This window comes from Harpegnathos saltator, unplaced genomic scaffold (genome assembly GCF_003227715.2).
Source record: "Harpegnathos saltator strain DR-91 unplaced genomic scaffold, Hsal_v8.6 scaffold456, whole genome shotgun sequence".
Taxonomy (NCBI): Eukaryota; Metazoa; Arthropoda; class Insecta; order Hymenoptera; family Formicidae; genus Harpegnathos; species Harpegnathos saltator.
This window is the reverse complement of record NW_020230268.1, coordinates 387,431-403,634: the sequence shown is the minus strand read 5'-3', so window position 1 is coordinate 403,634 and position 16,204 is coordinate 387,431. Positions and strand designations below refer to the sequence as shown.

Genomic DNA, 16,204 nt, shown 5'->3' with positions numbered 1-16,204 from the left:
AGATACATTGATAAACAAATATGTGAAATGTATTAATTCCATTTATGTTTTAATTCTAAAATAAGATCCTCTAAAAGTTTATTTTTCTTTTCCCTTATTATATTTGCTGTTTTTAATTGTTCTTTTCCCTTATTATATTTGCTGTGTTTAATTGTCATTTATATTATTAAAACTTTCTGTATATGTATTGCGCATATGTTTATACTCAGCCAACATTTGTTTTTGTATGTCTAATTTAGCCGCTCTATCTTCTTCGATATTATTTGAGATATCTTGAAGTGTTTTCTGACACGTTAGCAACAATCTGCCAGTAGTACCCATATGTTTTCTAGAAATCTTGTTTGATGTTTGTGTAATCTGTTGTGTAATGTTTTGGGTTATATTGGTATCGGTTCTATTGCTTGTATTGATATCAGTTGTATTGATTGGATGGATATTAGTTTCGCTTGTACTGGGCTGGCTGGCAAGATAACTAGTATTGTTTAAAATGGTGTTGTTTGAATTAGATGGCTCATCTACATTAGTGTCATTGTTAGATCTAAATAAATACACATAATGAGTATATAAAAGAATTCTGCACAAACATAATTGATTTCTATTTAATGACAATACAGTAATGGAATATATTTTAAGTATGATACATTAATTGAAATTTATATTGTATACATTCAATTAAAAAAATAAAATGTCTATTATGATATTTACGTGAATGTATTCGCTCGTATTTCTTCTCTTAAAATTAAACCTTGCCTGCCTGTTACCGCTAAGGGTTCAATATTATGCTTATGTCCCAATAGTTCAGTCAATTCTCTGTAATAAGTAAACAATATGTTTTTTACGTGCTTAAGTCTTTTACAAAATGTAAAATTAATTATTATTTACGTTTCATATGTGCATGATACGCGTCCTCTACCAGTTTGTTTATTATTTGTAATCATGTTTTTGTAGGATCTTTCAAGTGATTTAAATTTATTTTCCACTTGAGAAACTGTTGTGTTATATCCATGTGATTGCATAAGTTCAGCAATTTTTTGCCATAATAATTTATGTGTCTTTATTTTTCTAGTTGCCAATAGTTCTTTGTGTTCTTTATATAAAGTTAAAAATAACTTAGTTCTTGCGTCGTTCCATGAAAATATTTCTTTTCTATTATATTCTTGAGATGGTTTTTGAGCTATATTATTATTCAAAGGTATATTTCTTGCATTTTCATGCAATTCTATAAATATTGTTTTGTCTGCAACCGTACATTGTAGTGTATCGTATGTAAAATCAATTTCACTGTAAGGCAGTTGAAATATCAGATCTGCAAATAAGATAAATTTAGTTTTCTTAAAATCAATTATTTATTTACTTAATTATCGATTTACATATCAAAACGTAAATAGTATAAGTATATATTAATTTCATACCTCCACAAGTGCATGTGACACATCCCTCTTTGTTGATAATTATTTTCATAAGACTTCAAGAATTCAAAATGAATTAAAAACACAGTGTTGTGCCCATACCTTTGGGGAACGTATTGTTCCCACGCTCTTGGGAGAAGACTGTGAAGAAGGCATATAGAGAGTGTTTGACAGCTGTTATCGTTGTCAAGGAATTTGTTTACTAACAACTGGAATAATGAGAGAGTCGCTCTAGTCCTGTCACAGCGTACGGACGTAAAGCGAATTCGTGCGATTATTTTGAGATTGATTAAGATCCGTTTTTCTTGGCTGTAAATAAAGCTATTCTCGTTTAGTTTATCCCGAGTTATTTCTTTCACGCGCGGGCACAACATTATATTACCGATGTCATCCTTAGAAATATGTCCAATGTTGTCCTTTTGATTTTCTGCAATCGTGTTATTGTTTCTATGCATATACCCACTAAACAAAAAATTATCAACACATTATTATTACGATGTTCAATAATGTAATGTTTTGAAATATGTAGTTCGTAACGTTATATATAACGTTATTGCAAATTGCTGGGATTCTGCGGGCAATTTGCTTACTGGGAAGTATCTCAAATTTATTTTTCGATTAATATTTCTTTATACGTAGAATAACGAGAAGAACTAATTTATATATTTAAGAAAAACACGTAATTTTATTTCAGAAGGCTGATAAAAAGGTTAGGTTAGATATATTTACTTACTAATTTCTCGTTCTTCTTTCTTATTCTTCATCAAAATGCGTAGTACGGCAGACTTTTCATTTGAAATTTCCGCTAGAATTTTATGGCTGAACTCTTGCACTGTCTAAAGACCTGGGGCAGCGAATTCAGAACTATTTCAGACCTAGGACAACTGCACTTCGAAAAAGAACAGCAAGTCTAACGTCACTTCCGAGAAAAAGAACGTTTCAGTGTATACTTTTCACAGAGTTCAGTCCTGAAGTGTGGAAAAAGAACAAACCTCTAATGTCAGGCAACAGGCAGTAAGAATAAAGGCTCGTCTACAATAGCTGTAAGAGTATGGCTGTAAGGCTGTAACGTAAGCTGTCAGCGAATGAAAATATTTCATTTCGTGTCTTGCAACCTTACAGCCTTACTCTTACAGCTAATGTAGACGAGCCTTAAAAATAGACCAATCACAATAGATTATTCTTGTAATAGTCGATTGTGATTGGTCTATTTTTATTCTTATTGCTTGTTGCCTGGCATTGTGTTTAAGGCTTAACTGTTACGACATGTTTTGTGTTTTGGCCCTAATCCGGATTAATCTTGCCGTGTAAACATAGTCAGTGACTCTCATTCTTCTCGAGTCGGGATGCGTTCCGAAAGTTGCAAAAAAATGGGCACAAACCTTTATGTCCGTGAGTGTACCCTGACCGGCTACTCCTAAAACTCTATTATCTGGGAACAAACATCAACGCAAACTTTCTAGAAAAGGACTCCTTTAATACAAATAATTTCCCAGCCTTTCAGGAGATAGCCAAGTTTCTTGCACGCACCAATCAGATTATTTAGGACCGGTTGTTCCAACTTCTCGGTAAGTTAACCGATAGTTAAATCATACATTTGTCTTTGTTTTTCCTTCAACTTGGACAAAGACAGACATGATTTAACTGTCAGTTAACTTACTAAGAAGTTGAAACAACTGGCCTTTAATCACATGTTTTTTTCTTGAAACGCATGACTGGCATAGGAGCGGAATTATCCCGCTTGGAGCCATCTATTGAACCATGAACCATGAACCATGAATGAACGAACGTAGCTGTCAAACCAATCAGCTGTTGTCAATTCACAAAATACAGTGATACTAAAATGCCAAATTTTTGGAGGATGATTAATGATCCGGCATTATGTGCTAATCAAAGGATGGACTATGTAAAATGAAATTTCCCATATTCCTGTCCCAAACGTCTAGTACATAATTGAAGTACTCAATTCTGTGCAGCTAGTTTTTAATTATAGGATATACAGGCGTGTAGTGTGTAACCTATGAATTTAGGCGTATTCAACAGAGTTAATCTCAAGGTGCTTACGTCTAATTATAGAGAATATTCAGTCAACTATCATGTTTATTTTTAGTTGTTACACAAGTAGCTTATAGAAATAATAATATGAAATTTATATAATTTTTTAAATTTCCATTTATATTTATTTGTGGTTACTATTTAATTTATATGCTTATATTTTAATTGTATTATATATTTAATATTGTTTTACATTATGTATAAATGAAGGAAGAATTTATAAAACTATAATTGGTTTTTCAGGATTCCCAAGGAGGAATGTATTCAGAATGGGCTTCGCTAAGTACTCTGATCCAGCAGGGTTCAGAGGAAAGTCAGAGTGTACTCGAAAAGTTTCCTCCTGGTGCAGGAAGAGATGTAGCACTATCTATAGTACGTCAACTTGCAGCTAATCTTGGTATCACTCAAGCAGGAGAGCCTAGTCCACTCTGCACTGACAAAGAAGTCCAATGGTGCATGGAAGTGATATGTTTTGGATTGTCATTACCATTGGCTGAGCATGATACTGTCAGAGATTGTGTCAACATATATTGCGAATGGCTTTCTGCATTGTATTCTGCACCAAAAGTTTCTGTACCAGGACCAATTATAGATGACCCAAACTTCTATGCAAGGAAAATTATAAGCCATTTTCACAATTTATTTGTCCCAAGAAAAGGAGAAGGTGAGATAGATATTCTTTTGTTTAATATTGTCTTTTCAATTTATCATTGACCTAATTTCCAATAATATTTGCATTTTCCTTTCTAAAGTCTGGCCTTTTTTATATCAGGATTTAGGTAATTCACAATATCAAATGTAATTCCTTTAATATGTATACTTATTATATAATTGTTTGTTGATACATTAATATTTACAATACTGAAGCTATAAATGTTTTAGGTACAGATACAATAAATCGACAGGCTGTTCTGTGTCATCGAGTATTAAGGACTTTTCAGCAGATTGCAAGAGGTCCAGCAACTTTGGAGAGAGAAACGTGGGAAAGTCTGCTGTTGTTTCTTATTGGTATTAATGATGCTTTACTGGCACCGCCGGCGACTAGAGAAGATGCAGGGGAACAGCTCTGTGAAAGAGTACTTGGTGTATTGTTGGAGGTGCATAAATATGAAAACGATTAATTCAGTAATGTGTTTTCATTACTGTTAACTGTTAAATTTATTAATGTTAACAACGATTTTAAACTAATAAAACGGTTTGTTTCTCAGGTATGGCTGGTATCTTGCGAACGCAGCTTTCCATCACCTCCTTTATGGCGTACGTTACGAGAATCTTGCCTGCGATGGCGACACAGATTAGCTTTGGTGGAACAATGGAATCGTGTATGTCTCGCTCTAACGGCAAGACTATTACAGATTATGTATGGGCCGATGTTTCCTGAATTGAAGATTAGTATGTATCTTTGAGTTTGTACTTCGAATTCAGCCATTAATCTAAATAATAAATTATATCAATCGTATTCATATCCTTATTCACAATCAAAAGATATAAAAATGATTCAATCAAAATATTTCAGTTTAATGTTATTTGGATGTATCTGCTACTTGTTACCTATGTTAACAGGTGAGGAAGACACACAATTGGTACCATCCACTATGCCAGACGAAGCAGTGGCGCAAGCATGGTACAGGCTGCTACGTACTATCGGCGACCCCGTAGATCTGTGTAGACCTGCTATTGTTTCGCAAACGCAAGCATTTCTACAATATGCTATCGCTAGTCCAAACGTTATAGATCCCTGCCAACATCCATGTCTGCAGAATTTGCCGCAAATATTTTTGAAAGCTATAAAAGGTGTAGCAAGCCAAGTTGACGCTTTTCTCGGTAAGTTTAAGATACTAATTTGAGCGAATATTCTGTTGTAATTTATCGAAGAATGTATATATAATTGAACAATTGTAAATTATGATAATGATAAGACACTTATGATCTATATACTTGCTACGATCTCTCTCACATCTATGAAACTCACGCACGTCTTGTCGGCTTACTCACGTTATACTGGTGGGGGTTGCACACTGTCACAAATGTTTCAGGAGTTTCACAGGCATGCTGCTGGGAAGAATGTTGTGTATCCAACATTACGTCGGGAAATAGTAACATAGGAGGTGGGGGTGTCGGATGGGACAGGTCGGGTGGCAAGGATCAGCCTCAGCCTTCCCCTACACCCCCAACGCAACGCAGACTTGCCAAAAGTTTCAGTGTCACACCTTCTGCGGTTACTAAGGGTATTTTCAGTGCAATATTTTCTTTCATCAATACTATATTCAATCTGTTTTGTCAATTATTTCCCTTCCCGAAAACTCAATACCACAAATATCTTAGTCATCGCACCCATTTTGTATCATATTTTTCTTACTATGTAACACATACTATACTATTTATGTTACGTTCTAATTCTATTAGAGCTAGACTGCGAATATTTATATAAAACAGCAAAATTACTTTTCTTATCTGAAAAAATCAGATTTTGCGTATCTTCATGATGAAATATGTCTCAATTTTAGTTCTCTATTTTCTTATTTCTTACCAAAATATATTAATAAAAACATCCGCAGTCTAATTAAAAGATAATATGAAGTACTGGTTGCAACAATTGTTAATATTAGATTTTTTAGTAAAGTTGAATTTCTATATTTTATGGCTAAAATTTAAGTAAAAAATTATTAAATTATATATATGTAATATATTTAATAATAAATGTTTCATAGGAATTCCAAAAGCATCATTAATTGGGTTAACAACAAGTCGTGTGATCAGTACACCACCGATGCTAATATCCAACTCCGGGCCATCGTCCGCTTCGAGTACAGCATGTAATATCATTTCTATGAGTTCATAGTTACGTTGCAAAAATTGCGATCACATTAAGATTATGATTTACAGCTATGACTTCGCTCGGTCAGGACATTAGGCCTCCTTTAGCTCCAGGACGTCCTAAATGTAACAGTATACTACATCTCTTCGGAGAATGGTTATTCGAAGCTGCATTTATTGGCACTGAAGGCTGGTCGCAAAATTTACCGCGTGAATATCTTTGATGACGAAATAAATATATTGCATGATAAATATGTTATATATAATTGTAATATTACAGAACCATCAGGTGCTTCGAAACGTCCATCCTCGGTACTCGTCGATGGACCAAGTTCGTTACAAGAAACCATAACCGATGTACCATCAACGCTTTGCATAGATCGCTATGAGTCAGGCAGAGCAGAGGCATTGGGCGCCCTATGCAGGATATTTTGCGCCAAGAAGACAGGCGAGGAGATCTTGCCTGTATATCTATCTAGATTTTACCAAGCGATGTATCATGGTCTCAAGGTGGACGAAGTATGTTATCGCTAATTCTAGCTAGTAGCTATCTAGTTTCTTGATTTAGAGATATATGATTTGTTTATATAATTACTTCATTTGTTTTTAGTTACATGAATGTGGCGAAACGTTGGCGAGTATTTTGTTAAATTCAGCTGACTTGTTTCGTCTCGATCTAAACGGTATACAAGTATTAGTGCCGGCAGTATTATCCGCTTTAGAAGTCGTCCTGCCAGAAAAAGACTTGAAACTGAAATCCAATCTAGTGTCAAAGCCAGATTTGAGAAGAGCTTCGATACATCTATTGATATCGATGTTAACGTTGCCTCTGCACTTTCAGGTAAATGCACGAAACTTATTATAGAAAAAGAATGTCGATTTGGATGATTTAAAATATAAATTATTATTGTAGAATCTCGCCATCAAGGAACTCCCGACATTTCCAGGCACAAACTCACTCGAAAAAACTCCCATAACATTTGTACAATTAAAATCGAGACTCATGAATTTACTTATAAACGCTTTGCAAGTGGAAACTGATCCTCAAAATACACATATGTTGTTGGGTAAGATATTGAACAAAGAAAAGATCCATTGAGAATTACAGAGCTTACAGAGTAACTTTCGCTTTTCGAGTAAAGATATGTATACACTTAATAAAATATACATTTTTACCCTAAACGTGTGGACGAGATCACATCATATGAACAATTTTTCTACCAGGGGCTCTTTTACTGAGTGTACAAGATTCTGCAGAAGCGGAAGAAGTGGAACAAGTCACGCAGCCAGATGTCGTGGCGAATGATTCGACTACCAATCTATTATCTTCAGGTTTGTCTCTAATACTAATAAAACGTTAGCTTGCATTCAATCGAATACACGGTTCTGAGTTACTTGGTATCAATTCCTATTTGTATCGAAATTTGACGAATAACCATGATATCATAGGCGTTAATTCTTTATATTACATTACATATATTACACTATTATACATATCACATATATTATACTATTATATATCAAAACAATATTTTTTTATCCAGATATCTTCTTTGAGTTGTAATGAGTTCATGGCGCTCATACAGAGCGTCATAAAGTATTATTATTTATTTTATAACGCTTATGAGCATGATTGGTTTCTCTCCAATGCTAATAAAATATCCAAGTCCTAATTATATTGCTACTTCATTTAATACAGCAATTTCTCATTAACATTTATCAGCAGCTTATGAATGGGAAAGTAACTCAGTATAATGATGCAATGTTAAAAATTACAATGCTTCAGTATCACCTTTCATCGTATCAGCTTTACACGTGCTTATATATAAAATGTTAATTTTTATTATATTACGAGTTGTGTTCTGTTGTGCAATTTCTTCCATTGTATCGTCTTATCATCGCTTAATAGTCACCAGCGATTCAGCCAGTCAAATAAGTATATCCAGTGATCAGCGATCAATTGGCGATGCCTCTGATATTGCGACTCTTCAAGAGGAATGCATTGCATTCGGTAAATACAAATACTGTTTATCTTGTTATACACGCTCATAAAGAAAAACCGCATTCAAGGACATTTGTAGAGTATAAATTTTGTTTCATGCTTGTTATTTGTTTTTATCGTTATATCTGAAATTGAAAAATACGCATAAGATGTCTTTTTAAATAATAAGTGATCAAGCGATTAAAATCCTATCATTTAAAAAAAATATATACATATATGCTATCATTTGAAATATTATATACCGAGTGTTTCAGACCACCCTGGTCACCTGATTTTTTCGTTAACGCGACATTTTAGAGAAAAATATTTCAGACAAAAGTTGTAGGGCATCAAAGGCATCAAAGGATCTATTTACTGACACTATAAATTTGACCTTGGGATAACCTTGAAAAGTCCAGTCAAGATCAACATAAAAGTCTTAAATGGATACCCCAATTTTTTATTACATCATTTTTTCTAGCAATTAATTTGAACAACTTTTGTCTGAAACATTTTTTTATTTATCTAATATTTTTTGAGATATTTAAAGAAAATTTGATAACTTTTTCAATATTTAACTCACAATATCTCGCTATTTGTCAGAAGAAAAAGTGGTACTAGACTTTTTTGCTCTATTTAGTCTCAAGAATATATTGTTCCAATAGTGCCCTGAATTTGGTTAATTTGATGATTTTGAAATTTCCAAAAATATAATAGTTAGCGAGATATCGTGAGTTAAATTGAAAAAGTTATCAAGTTTTCCTTAAATATCTCAAAAATATTAAGTAAATAAAAAAATGTTTCAGGCAAAAATTGTTCAAATTAATTGCTAGAAAAAGATGATGTAATAAAAAATTAGGGTATCCATTTAAGATTTTTATGTTGATCTTGATTTTTCAAGATTATCCTAAGGTCAAATTCATAGCATCAGTAAATAGATCCTTTGAAGCCCTACAACTTTGGCCCGAAATATTTTTCTCTAAAATGTCGCGTTAACGAAAAAATCGGGTGACCCTAATCTAGGGGTTCCCATTTAAAAAACGCAGTTGATCTTCAAATGACCTTCAAGGTCGAGGTCAAGGTCAAATTTGAGATCACAAGAAAACAGAACTATATGAATTTCGAAATTTCCCTTCGAAATCATGAAACAGTTTTAGCTTTTTTTAATATCTTTCATAGTTTTCGAGATTTTTTACCTGTTATATTTGAAATTTAGCACCCTGTATATACAGGGTATTTCATTCTAAGTGGTATGGTCGATTATCTCGCAAATCAATGATTTTATTGAAAAATTTTTTCAACGAAAGTTGCATGGCTTGAAGAGGGACACATGATGGAAATGTGGACTTGAGTGACCTTGTCAAAATCAGGTCAAGGTCATTAGTGTTTTTTCAAATGGAAACCCTTATTTTTTATTACATATTCTTGTAGCTTATCTCGAGAGGTTTCCAAAACACTATATAGTTACCGCCGGCGTTATCCATGTACGCATGAGCGGGATTCTTACGGATTGAGACTGTCTGCAAGAAAATGGAGCTCCATTTGAAGATCTTATCAACGGCTAAAGACATATTCGAACTGACCTTGCCTTAGTTGTCCGGATCAGTGATCAGTCTTGCCCTAGTTGGCCGGATCAGTGATCGGTCTTGCATTAACTTTCAAGGCTCATAACTCGGAAAGTACTCAATGAAACGTAACTTTATTATAGTGTTTTGGAAAGCTGTCGAGATAAGCTACAAGAATATGTAATAAAAAATAGGGGTTTCCATTTGAAAAAACATTAATAACGACCTGACCTTTTGACAAGATCACTCAACGTCAAGTCCACATTTCCATCATGTGTCCCCCTTCAAGCCATGCAACTTTTGTTGGAAAAATTTTTTCAATAAAATCATCGATTCGCGAGATAATCGACCATACTACTTAGAATGAAATACCCTGTATATACAGGGTGCTAAATTTCAAATGTAACAGGTAAAAAATCTCGAAAACTATGAAAAATATTAAAAAAAGCTAAAACTGTTCCATGATTTCTAAGGGAAAGTTCGAAATTCATAAAGTTCTGCTTTTTTGTGATCTCAAATTTGACCTTGACCTCGACCTTGAAGGTCATTTGAAGGTCAACTGCATTTTTTTAATGGGAATCTCTATTTTTTAATACACTGTCTTTGTCTACCAATTAATTTGAACAACTGTTGTCTAAAACATTTTTTTATTTGCCTAATATTTTTTTAGATATTTGAGGAAACTTGATAACTTTTTCAATATTTAACTGACAATATCTCGCTAACTATTTGTCGGAAGAAAAAATGATACTAGACTTTCTTGCTTTATTTAGTATAGTATAAGAATATATTGTTACAATAGTGCCCTGACGTTTGTTTGATGGTTTTGATGGAATTTGATGATTTTGAAATTTCCAAAAGTCAGTAAGTTAACAAAAATCAGGGCACTATTGTGACAATATATTCTTGAGACTAAATAAAGCAAGAAAGTCTAGTATCTCTTTTTCTCCCGACAAATAGTTAGCGAGATATCATCAGTTAAATATTGAAAAAGTTATCAAGTTTCCCTCAAATATCTCAAAAAATATTGGACAAATAAAAAAATGTTTTACAACAGTTGTTCAAATTAATTGGTAGAAAAAGATAGTGTAATAAAAGATAGGGGTCCCCATTTAAAAAACGCAAGTTGACCTTTAAATGACCTTCAAGGTCGAGGTCTAAGTCAAATTTGAGGTCACAAAAAATAGAACTTTATGAATCCTAAAACTTTTGTTCGGGTCATTTTCCCTATAATACATATATTCTGAGATAATGGGGTGAGTCCGTTACTTTTAGAAAACTTGGTATATATATACATATACACACACACACACACACACACACACACACACACACACACACACACATCACACACATACACATCACACACACATCACACACACACACACACATCACACACACACACACACACACACACATCACACACACATCACACACACATACACGCATATCTTTAACACTTATATTAGGATTCTTGTTTTTAAATTATTCAAGGAATTTAATTTTACGAGGTTTATTATAAGAAATGTGAGACATCTTATGTATATATCCTATTTAGAATTTACTACACATTATAAGTATTTAAGATATATATTTGAACAAAATACACGTTAAATACATTATATCTTACGCATAAACTTAATGACTAAATTTTTGCAGACTCCGCGCACGCTCTTTTTGTACGCGCTACGTACTTAGTGTGTCATCGTCTGATTTCCTCGTGGAAGACTGACTTGAATATTTCTCTGGCAGCGCTAGAGATGCTGTCGGGATTAGCACGCACACATATTCGTGAAACAGGTAAGAATCGTATATAACTATATGATTTAATAAATTTTTTCATTCTATTCCATTATCTTATATATATATATATATTAGGTGTAGTAAAAAGAAATCCATTATTTTTGCATGAAATTGAAGGCTTTAATTACCATAGTTGGAATGATCCGATTTAGATCAAATATGCGCCGTTTTGTTCGATAACTTGTTGCCATTTTGAAGGTAATTTCATTATGCCTCTCTCATAGAAGCCCTCGTCCCTATTGGCAAAAAATTGAGACAGTCGATTTTCACAAGCCTCTCTTGAAGCGAATTTTTCACCAGAAAAATTGTTCGCCATGGACAGGAACAGATGGTAATCACTTAGTGCCAGGTCCGGATTATAAGGTGGATGCATAAGAACTTCCCAACCAAGCTCCTGGAGCTTCTGGCGAGTCACTATCGATGTGTGTGGCCTGGCGTTGTCCTGATGGAACACAATTCCTCTCCGATTGGCCAAAGCTGGCCGCTTCTGGGCGATTGCTTCCTTCAGACGGTCCAATTATTGACAGTACAGTTCCGAGTTAAGAGTTTTGCCGTAGGGGAGCAGCTCATAGTAGATAATTCCCTGCCAATCCCTCCAAACACACAGCAAAACCTTCCTGGCCGTCAATCCTGGCTTGGCCACCGTTTCCGCCGGCTCACCGCGATTCGACCACGACCGTTTTCGCTTGACGTTGTCATAAGTGATCCACTTTTCATCACCAGTTACCAACCGCTTCAGAAATGGGTCGATTTTGTTGCGATTCAGCAGCGATTCGCAGATGGAAATTCGGTCCATGAGGTTTTTTTTTGTTAACTCGTGTGGCACCCATACATCGAGCTTCTTTTTGTATCCAGCCTTATTCAAATGGTTCCAAACGGTTTTTTGTGCAATCTTTAGCTCTTGGGCAATCAAAACAGTGCTTACATGACGGTTGGACTCGACAATGTCCATGATTTTATCGATATTTTCGACAATTGGCCTTCCTGTGCGTGGTGCATCTTTGACATCGAAATTACCGGAACGGAATCGACGAAACCAAAATTGCGCGTGATTGGCTGTTACAGTATCAGGACCATAAATACTATTCACATTTTCAGCTGCCTGGCTTGCGTTTTCGCCTTTATCGAAGAAAAACTGTAAAATATAGCGTATTTTCTCTTTGCTAGTGTCCATCTTTGACGCGCGCTCAAACAAAACTGAGTCAACTAATCACAAAACTGTCAGAAAAGTTTTTTTAGTACGAAATCTCATCTTTCTAACGCCATCTAGTGGAACCCGATCGGACTTATACAACGCGAGATACAGATAACTAATGCCATCTATTGGAAAAATAATGGATTTCTTTTTACTACACCTGATATATATATATATATATGTGTATATATATATATGTGTGTGTGTGTGTGTGTGCGTGTGTGTGTGTGTGTGTGTGTGTGTTATATAAACATGTACTTATTGAAAACAATTTTACACGCAGCGAGGAAACTTACAGGTTTGATATCAATAAAAAGAATTAAGTAATATATATATATATATTGGGAGTACAAATTAGTTCAGTCCGTTTTTGTGTTAAAAAATGTATTTATTTCAAAACAAAATGAATGAACAGATCAATTAAAGTATTTTCCATCGCTGGCTCCTACTTTCTCCCATTTCTCAGGCAATTTTCGAATTCCATCTCGAAAAAATGACTCGTCTTTTGAGGCGATCCAAGTTTGGAGCCAATTTTCGATTTCTGCGAAAGAAGTAACCCGGTGACCTGTCAAATCGTGTTGCATCCTTCGGAACAATCAGTAATCAGAAGGAGCAATGTCCGGAGAATACGGCGGATGCGGTAAAACATCCCATTTGAGCGTTTCCAAATATTTTTTTACGACTTTTGCGACATGAAGCCGAGCGTTGTCATGAAGAAGAATAATTTTATCATGTCTTTGCTCGTATTCCGGCCGGTTTCTCACAATGCACGGCTCAAACGAATCAATTGTAGCCGATACCAATCGCCCGTAATGGGATCTTCAGGTTTCAGCAGCTCATAGTAAACATACTTTTGGTCCCACCAGATACAGAGCATGATCTTCGAACCATGTATGTTCGGCTTTGGTGTTGATGTTGAGGTCGATGGCAACAATTGACCGGGCTTGGCATAGTATTTCTTCTTCTTAGGGTTGTCGTAGAATATCCACTTCTCATCTCCAGTTGCAAAAATCTTTTCTTTGTTGCCTTTGAATCAGCTGCTCGCAGGTGAAAAATCGCCTTTCAACATCTCTCGGTTTCAGTTCATAAGGCACCCAATTTCTTTGTTTTTAAATAAATCCCATGTCTCTCAATCGTACGGAAACGGCTTGTTGAGTCACTCCCAATGATTCTGCAAGCTCCTCTTGCGTTTGACTCTGATCTTCTTTGAGTAATGCCTCTAATTCTTTGTCCTCGAATTTTTTTGGCTGTCCAGAGCGAGGCTTTTGTCTTCAACGCTGAAATCTCCATCCTTGAAACGTCGAAACTATTTCCTACATGATTTATCAGTTGGAGCAGCGTCACCATAAATTTCAACAAGCATTCGATGGGCTTCAGCTGCACTTTTCTTCCAATTAAAGCAGAAAATTAAAACCTCCCGCAAATGCTGCTTGGTTAACGCAAAATTCGACATTTTCAACACTGTAAAAAGCAAGGTTTTTGTATGAAACTCAAAGCGATATAAACTGAATATTATTGGCAGATGTCTAACCTCTCTAAAACCGCCAAAATCGGCAGTCACTATGAACCATTCATAACAGCCGGAGCTATCTTTTGAAAACGGACCGAACTAATTTGTACACCCGATATATATATACACAAGGTGGCCCATGTAAAATATTACAAGTCCATAACTTAAAAAATATTTATGAAATCAAAAAACTGTTCATAAAGAAGTTTCATGTATTCGAGAGACTTCTCTAATTACATAAACATAAAGCCCCCGCTTCCCCTTTAAGGAGGGACAGGGGTAACTTCATAATTTTAAATGGAACCCCCTATAAAATGTTGTATATTTGGATTCTACGGGAAAAACAAATAAATTTTATCTGAAACATTTGTTTAGAAAATGCTTCTATCAAAAGTTATAAGCATTTAAACCTTTAGCGATTTCATTCATGATTGAACTCCATTGATACAAAGTTGCGTTTGCGATACAACAAAAGCAAAAAAGACCTTAGAGTATATACTTGATGTTAACCAGAAGAAATATAAATAAACACATTTATCGGGAAACGTAAATACAGATCACAGACAAATACAGATCATCAGACATTTAGTTAGTTTTAAGCTGGTTTTCATGCTATCAAGTTTGAAAATCATGGCTCATTTTCATGTGGAAGTTAATATGTTGCTAATTCTGGGAGAATGTGAGAAAAATTATTGACGTACAGCGCAACTATTTTTAGAATGTCGATAATTTTTCTCACATTCTCCCAGAATTAGCAACATATTAACTTCCACGTGAAAACAAGCCATGATTTTCAGATTTGATAGCATGAAAACCAGCTCAAAACTAACTACACAGTCTGTCCCAGATCCAATGAGACTGGTCTAAAAAAAATACAAAGCGTTTATTATTTTGATTTTTTATTCTTGTTTATTCAAAATAGTCTCCTTTTGAGTCAATACAGCGCTGGAAACGTTCAACAAATTTTTCGAAACATTTTTTATATTCATCGGCTGGAATGGCCTTTAGTATGGCGGTCGAAGTCTTTTGGATGACCGGGATGGTATCGAAACGATTTCTTTTCATCGCCAATTTCAGTTTGGGAAATAGCCAGAAGTCGCACAGAGCCAAATCAGGTGAATACGGTGGATGATCGATAACAATGATGTCTTTTTTGGTCAAGAATTCACGTACCATGATGGCTTTGTGCGATGGTGCATTATCGTGTAACAAAAACCAACTGCCTGGCTCTCGATATTCCGGCCGAACTCGTCGAATTCTGGCCCACAATCGTTGTAGAACTTCCAGATAATATCTGGGCAGACACACAGCGGTCGCTTCGGAGAATTTCTTTGACTTTCTCGATGTTTTCTTCATTGCGAGTGGTTTTTGACAGCGTCTGCAAGGTCCTCACGACCATCACGGAATCGGCCAAATCAACGGAAAACCTGTGCACAGGACATGCATTCATCCCCGTACACATTTTTTAGCGTTTCGTACGTTTCTGCACCACTTTTACCCAATTTAAAACAGAATTTAATATTCGCTCTTTGTTCCATGTTGGTTTTTCGACCGACGTACACAAAGTGACTTTACATAAAATGTCAAACCACAGTGAAATATCAACCGAATTCGCTCAAATTTTGAGGTTAAGTAGATTAAGGGTACAACATTCACCTACCATCATTCACTCATAGATATCGCTGCGCTAAGAACTTTGATGGAACCAGTCTCATCGTATCTGGGACAGACTGTGTAAATGTCTGATGATCTGTATTTGTCTGTGATCTGTATTTACGTTTCCCGATAAATGTGTTTATTTATATTTCTTCTGGTTAACATCAAGTATATACTCTAAGGTCTTTTTTGCTTTTGTTGTATCGCAAACGC

General features: G+C 35.0%; 2 protein-coding genes across 3 annotated transcripts in view; one reads left to right on the top strand and one right to left on the bottom strand.

Moving 5' to 3' along the window:
- Positions 1 to 87: 87 nt before the first annotated feature.
- On the bottom strand, positions 88 to 2,427 carry LOC112589288 (putative uncharacterized protein DDB_G0293878). The gene is made up of 6 exons (XM_025301904.1): positions 2,143 to 2,427; positions 1,787 to 1,871; positions 1,413 to 1,455; positions 883 to 1,306; positions 706 to 810; positions 88 to 538 (listed from the first exon to the last, which is right to left on the bottom strand). The coding sequence occupies exons 2-6, from the start codon at positions 1,862 to 1,864 to the stop codon at positions 148 to 150; spliced, it is 1,041 nt and encodes a 346-aa protein (XP_025157689.1). The 5' UTR covers positions 1,865 to 1,871; positions 2,143 to 2,427; the 3' UTR covers positions 88 to 147.
- Positions 2,428 to 2,840: 413 nt separating this feature from the next.
- LOC105186987 (ral GTPase-activating protein subunit beta) overlaps positions 2,841 to 16,204 on the top strand; it is a 36,941-nt gene continuing 23,577 nt past the window's right edge. The window contains exons 1-17 of one of the 2 annotated variants that reach the window (XM_025301887.1): positions 2,841 to 2,977; positions 3,134 to 3,465; positions 3,708 to 4,128; positions 4,217 to 4,243; positions 4,347 to 4,561; positions 4,673 to 4,856; positions 5,028 to 5,288; positions 5,501 to 5,692; positions 6,176 to 6,280; positions 6,351 to 6,491; positions 6,562 to 6,800; positions 6,892 to 7,122; positions 7,195 to 7,348; positions 7,506 to 7,613; positions 8,191 to 8,292; positions 11,487 to 11,627; positions 13,109 to 13,123. In XM_025301887.1, coding sequence (XP_025157672.1) covers positions 3,430 to 3,465; positions 3,708 to 4,128; positions 4,217 to 4,243; positions 4,347 to 4,561; positions 4,673 to 4,856; positions 5,028 to 5,288; positions 5,501 to 5,692; positions 6,176 to 6,280; positions 6,351 to 6,491; positions 6,562 to 6,800; positions 6,892 to 7,122; positions 7,195 to 7,348; positions 7,506 to 7,613; positions 8,191 to 8,292; positions 11,487 to 11,627; positions 13,109 to 13,123 — 2,572 coding nt within the window. In that variant the 5' untranslated portion in view covers positions 2,841 to 2,977; positions 3,134 to 3,429. Of the gene's footprint in view, positions 2,978 to 3,128; positions 3,466 to 3,707; positions 4,129 to 4,216; positions 4,244 to 4,346; positions 4,562 to 4,672; positions 4,857 to 5,027; positions 5,289 to 5,500; positions 5,693 to 6,175; positions 6,281 to 6,350; positions 6,492 to 6,561; positions 6,801 to 6,891; positions 7,123 to 7,194; positions 7,349 to 7,505; positions 7,614 to 8,190; positions 8,293 to 11,486; positions 11,628 to 13,108; positions 13,124 to 16,204 lie in introns of those variants that run through there. The other variant, XM_025301888.1, reaches the window with a different exon arrangement.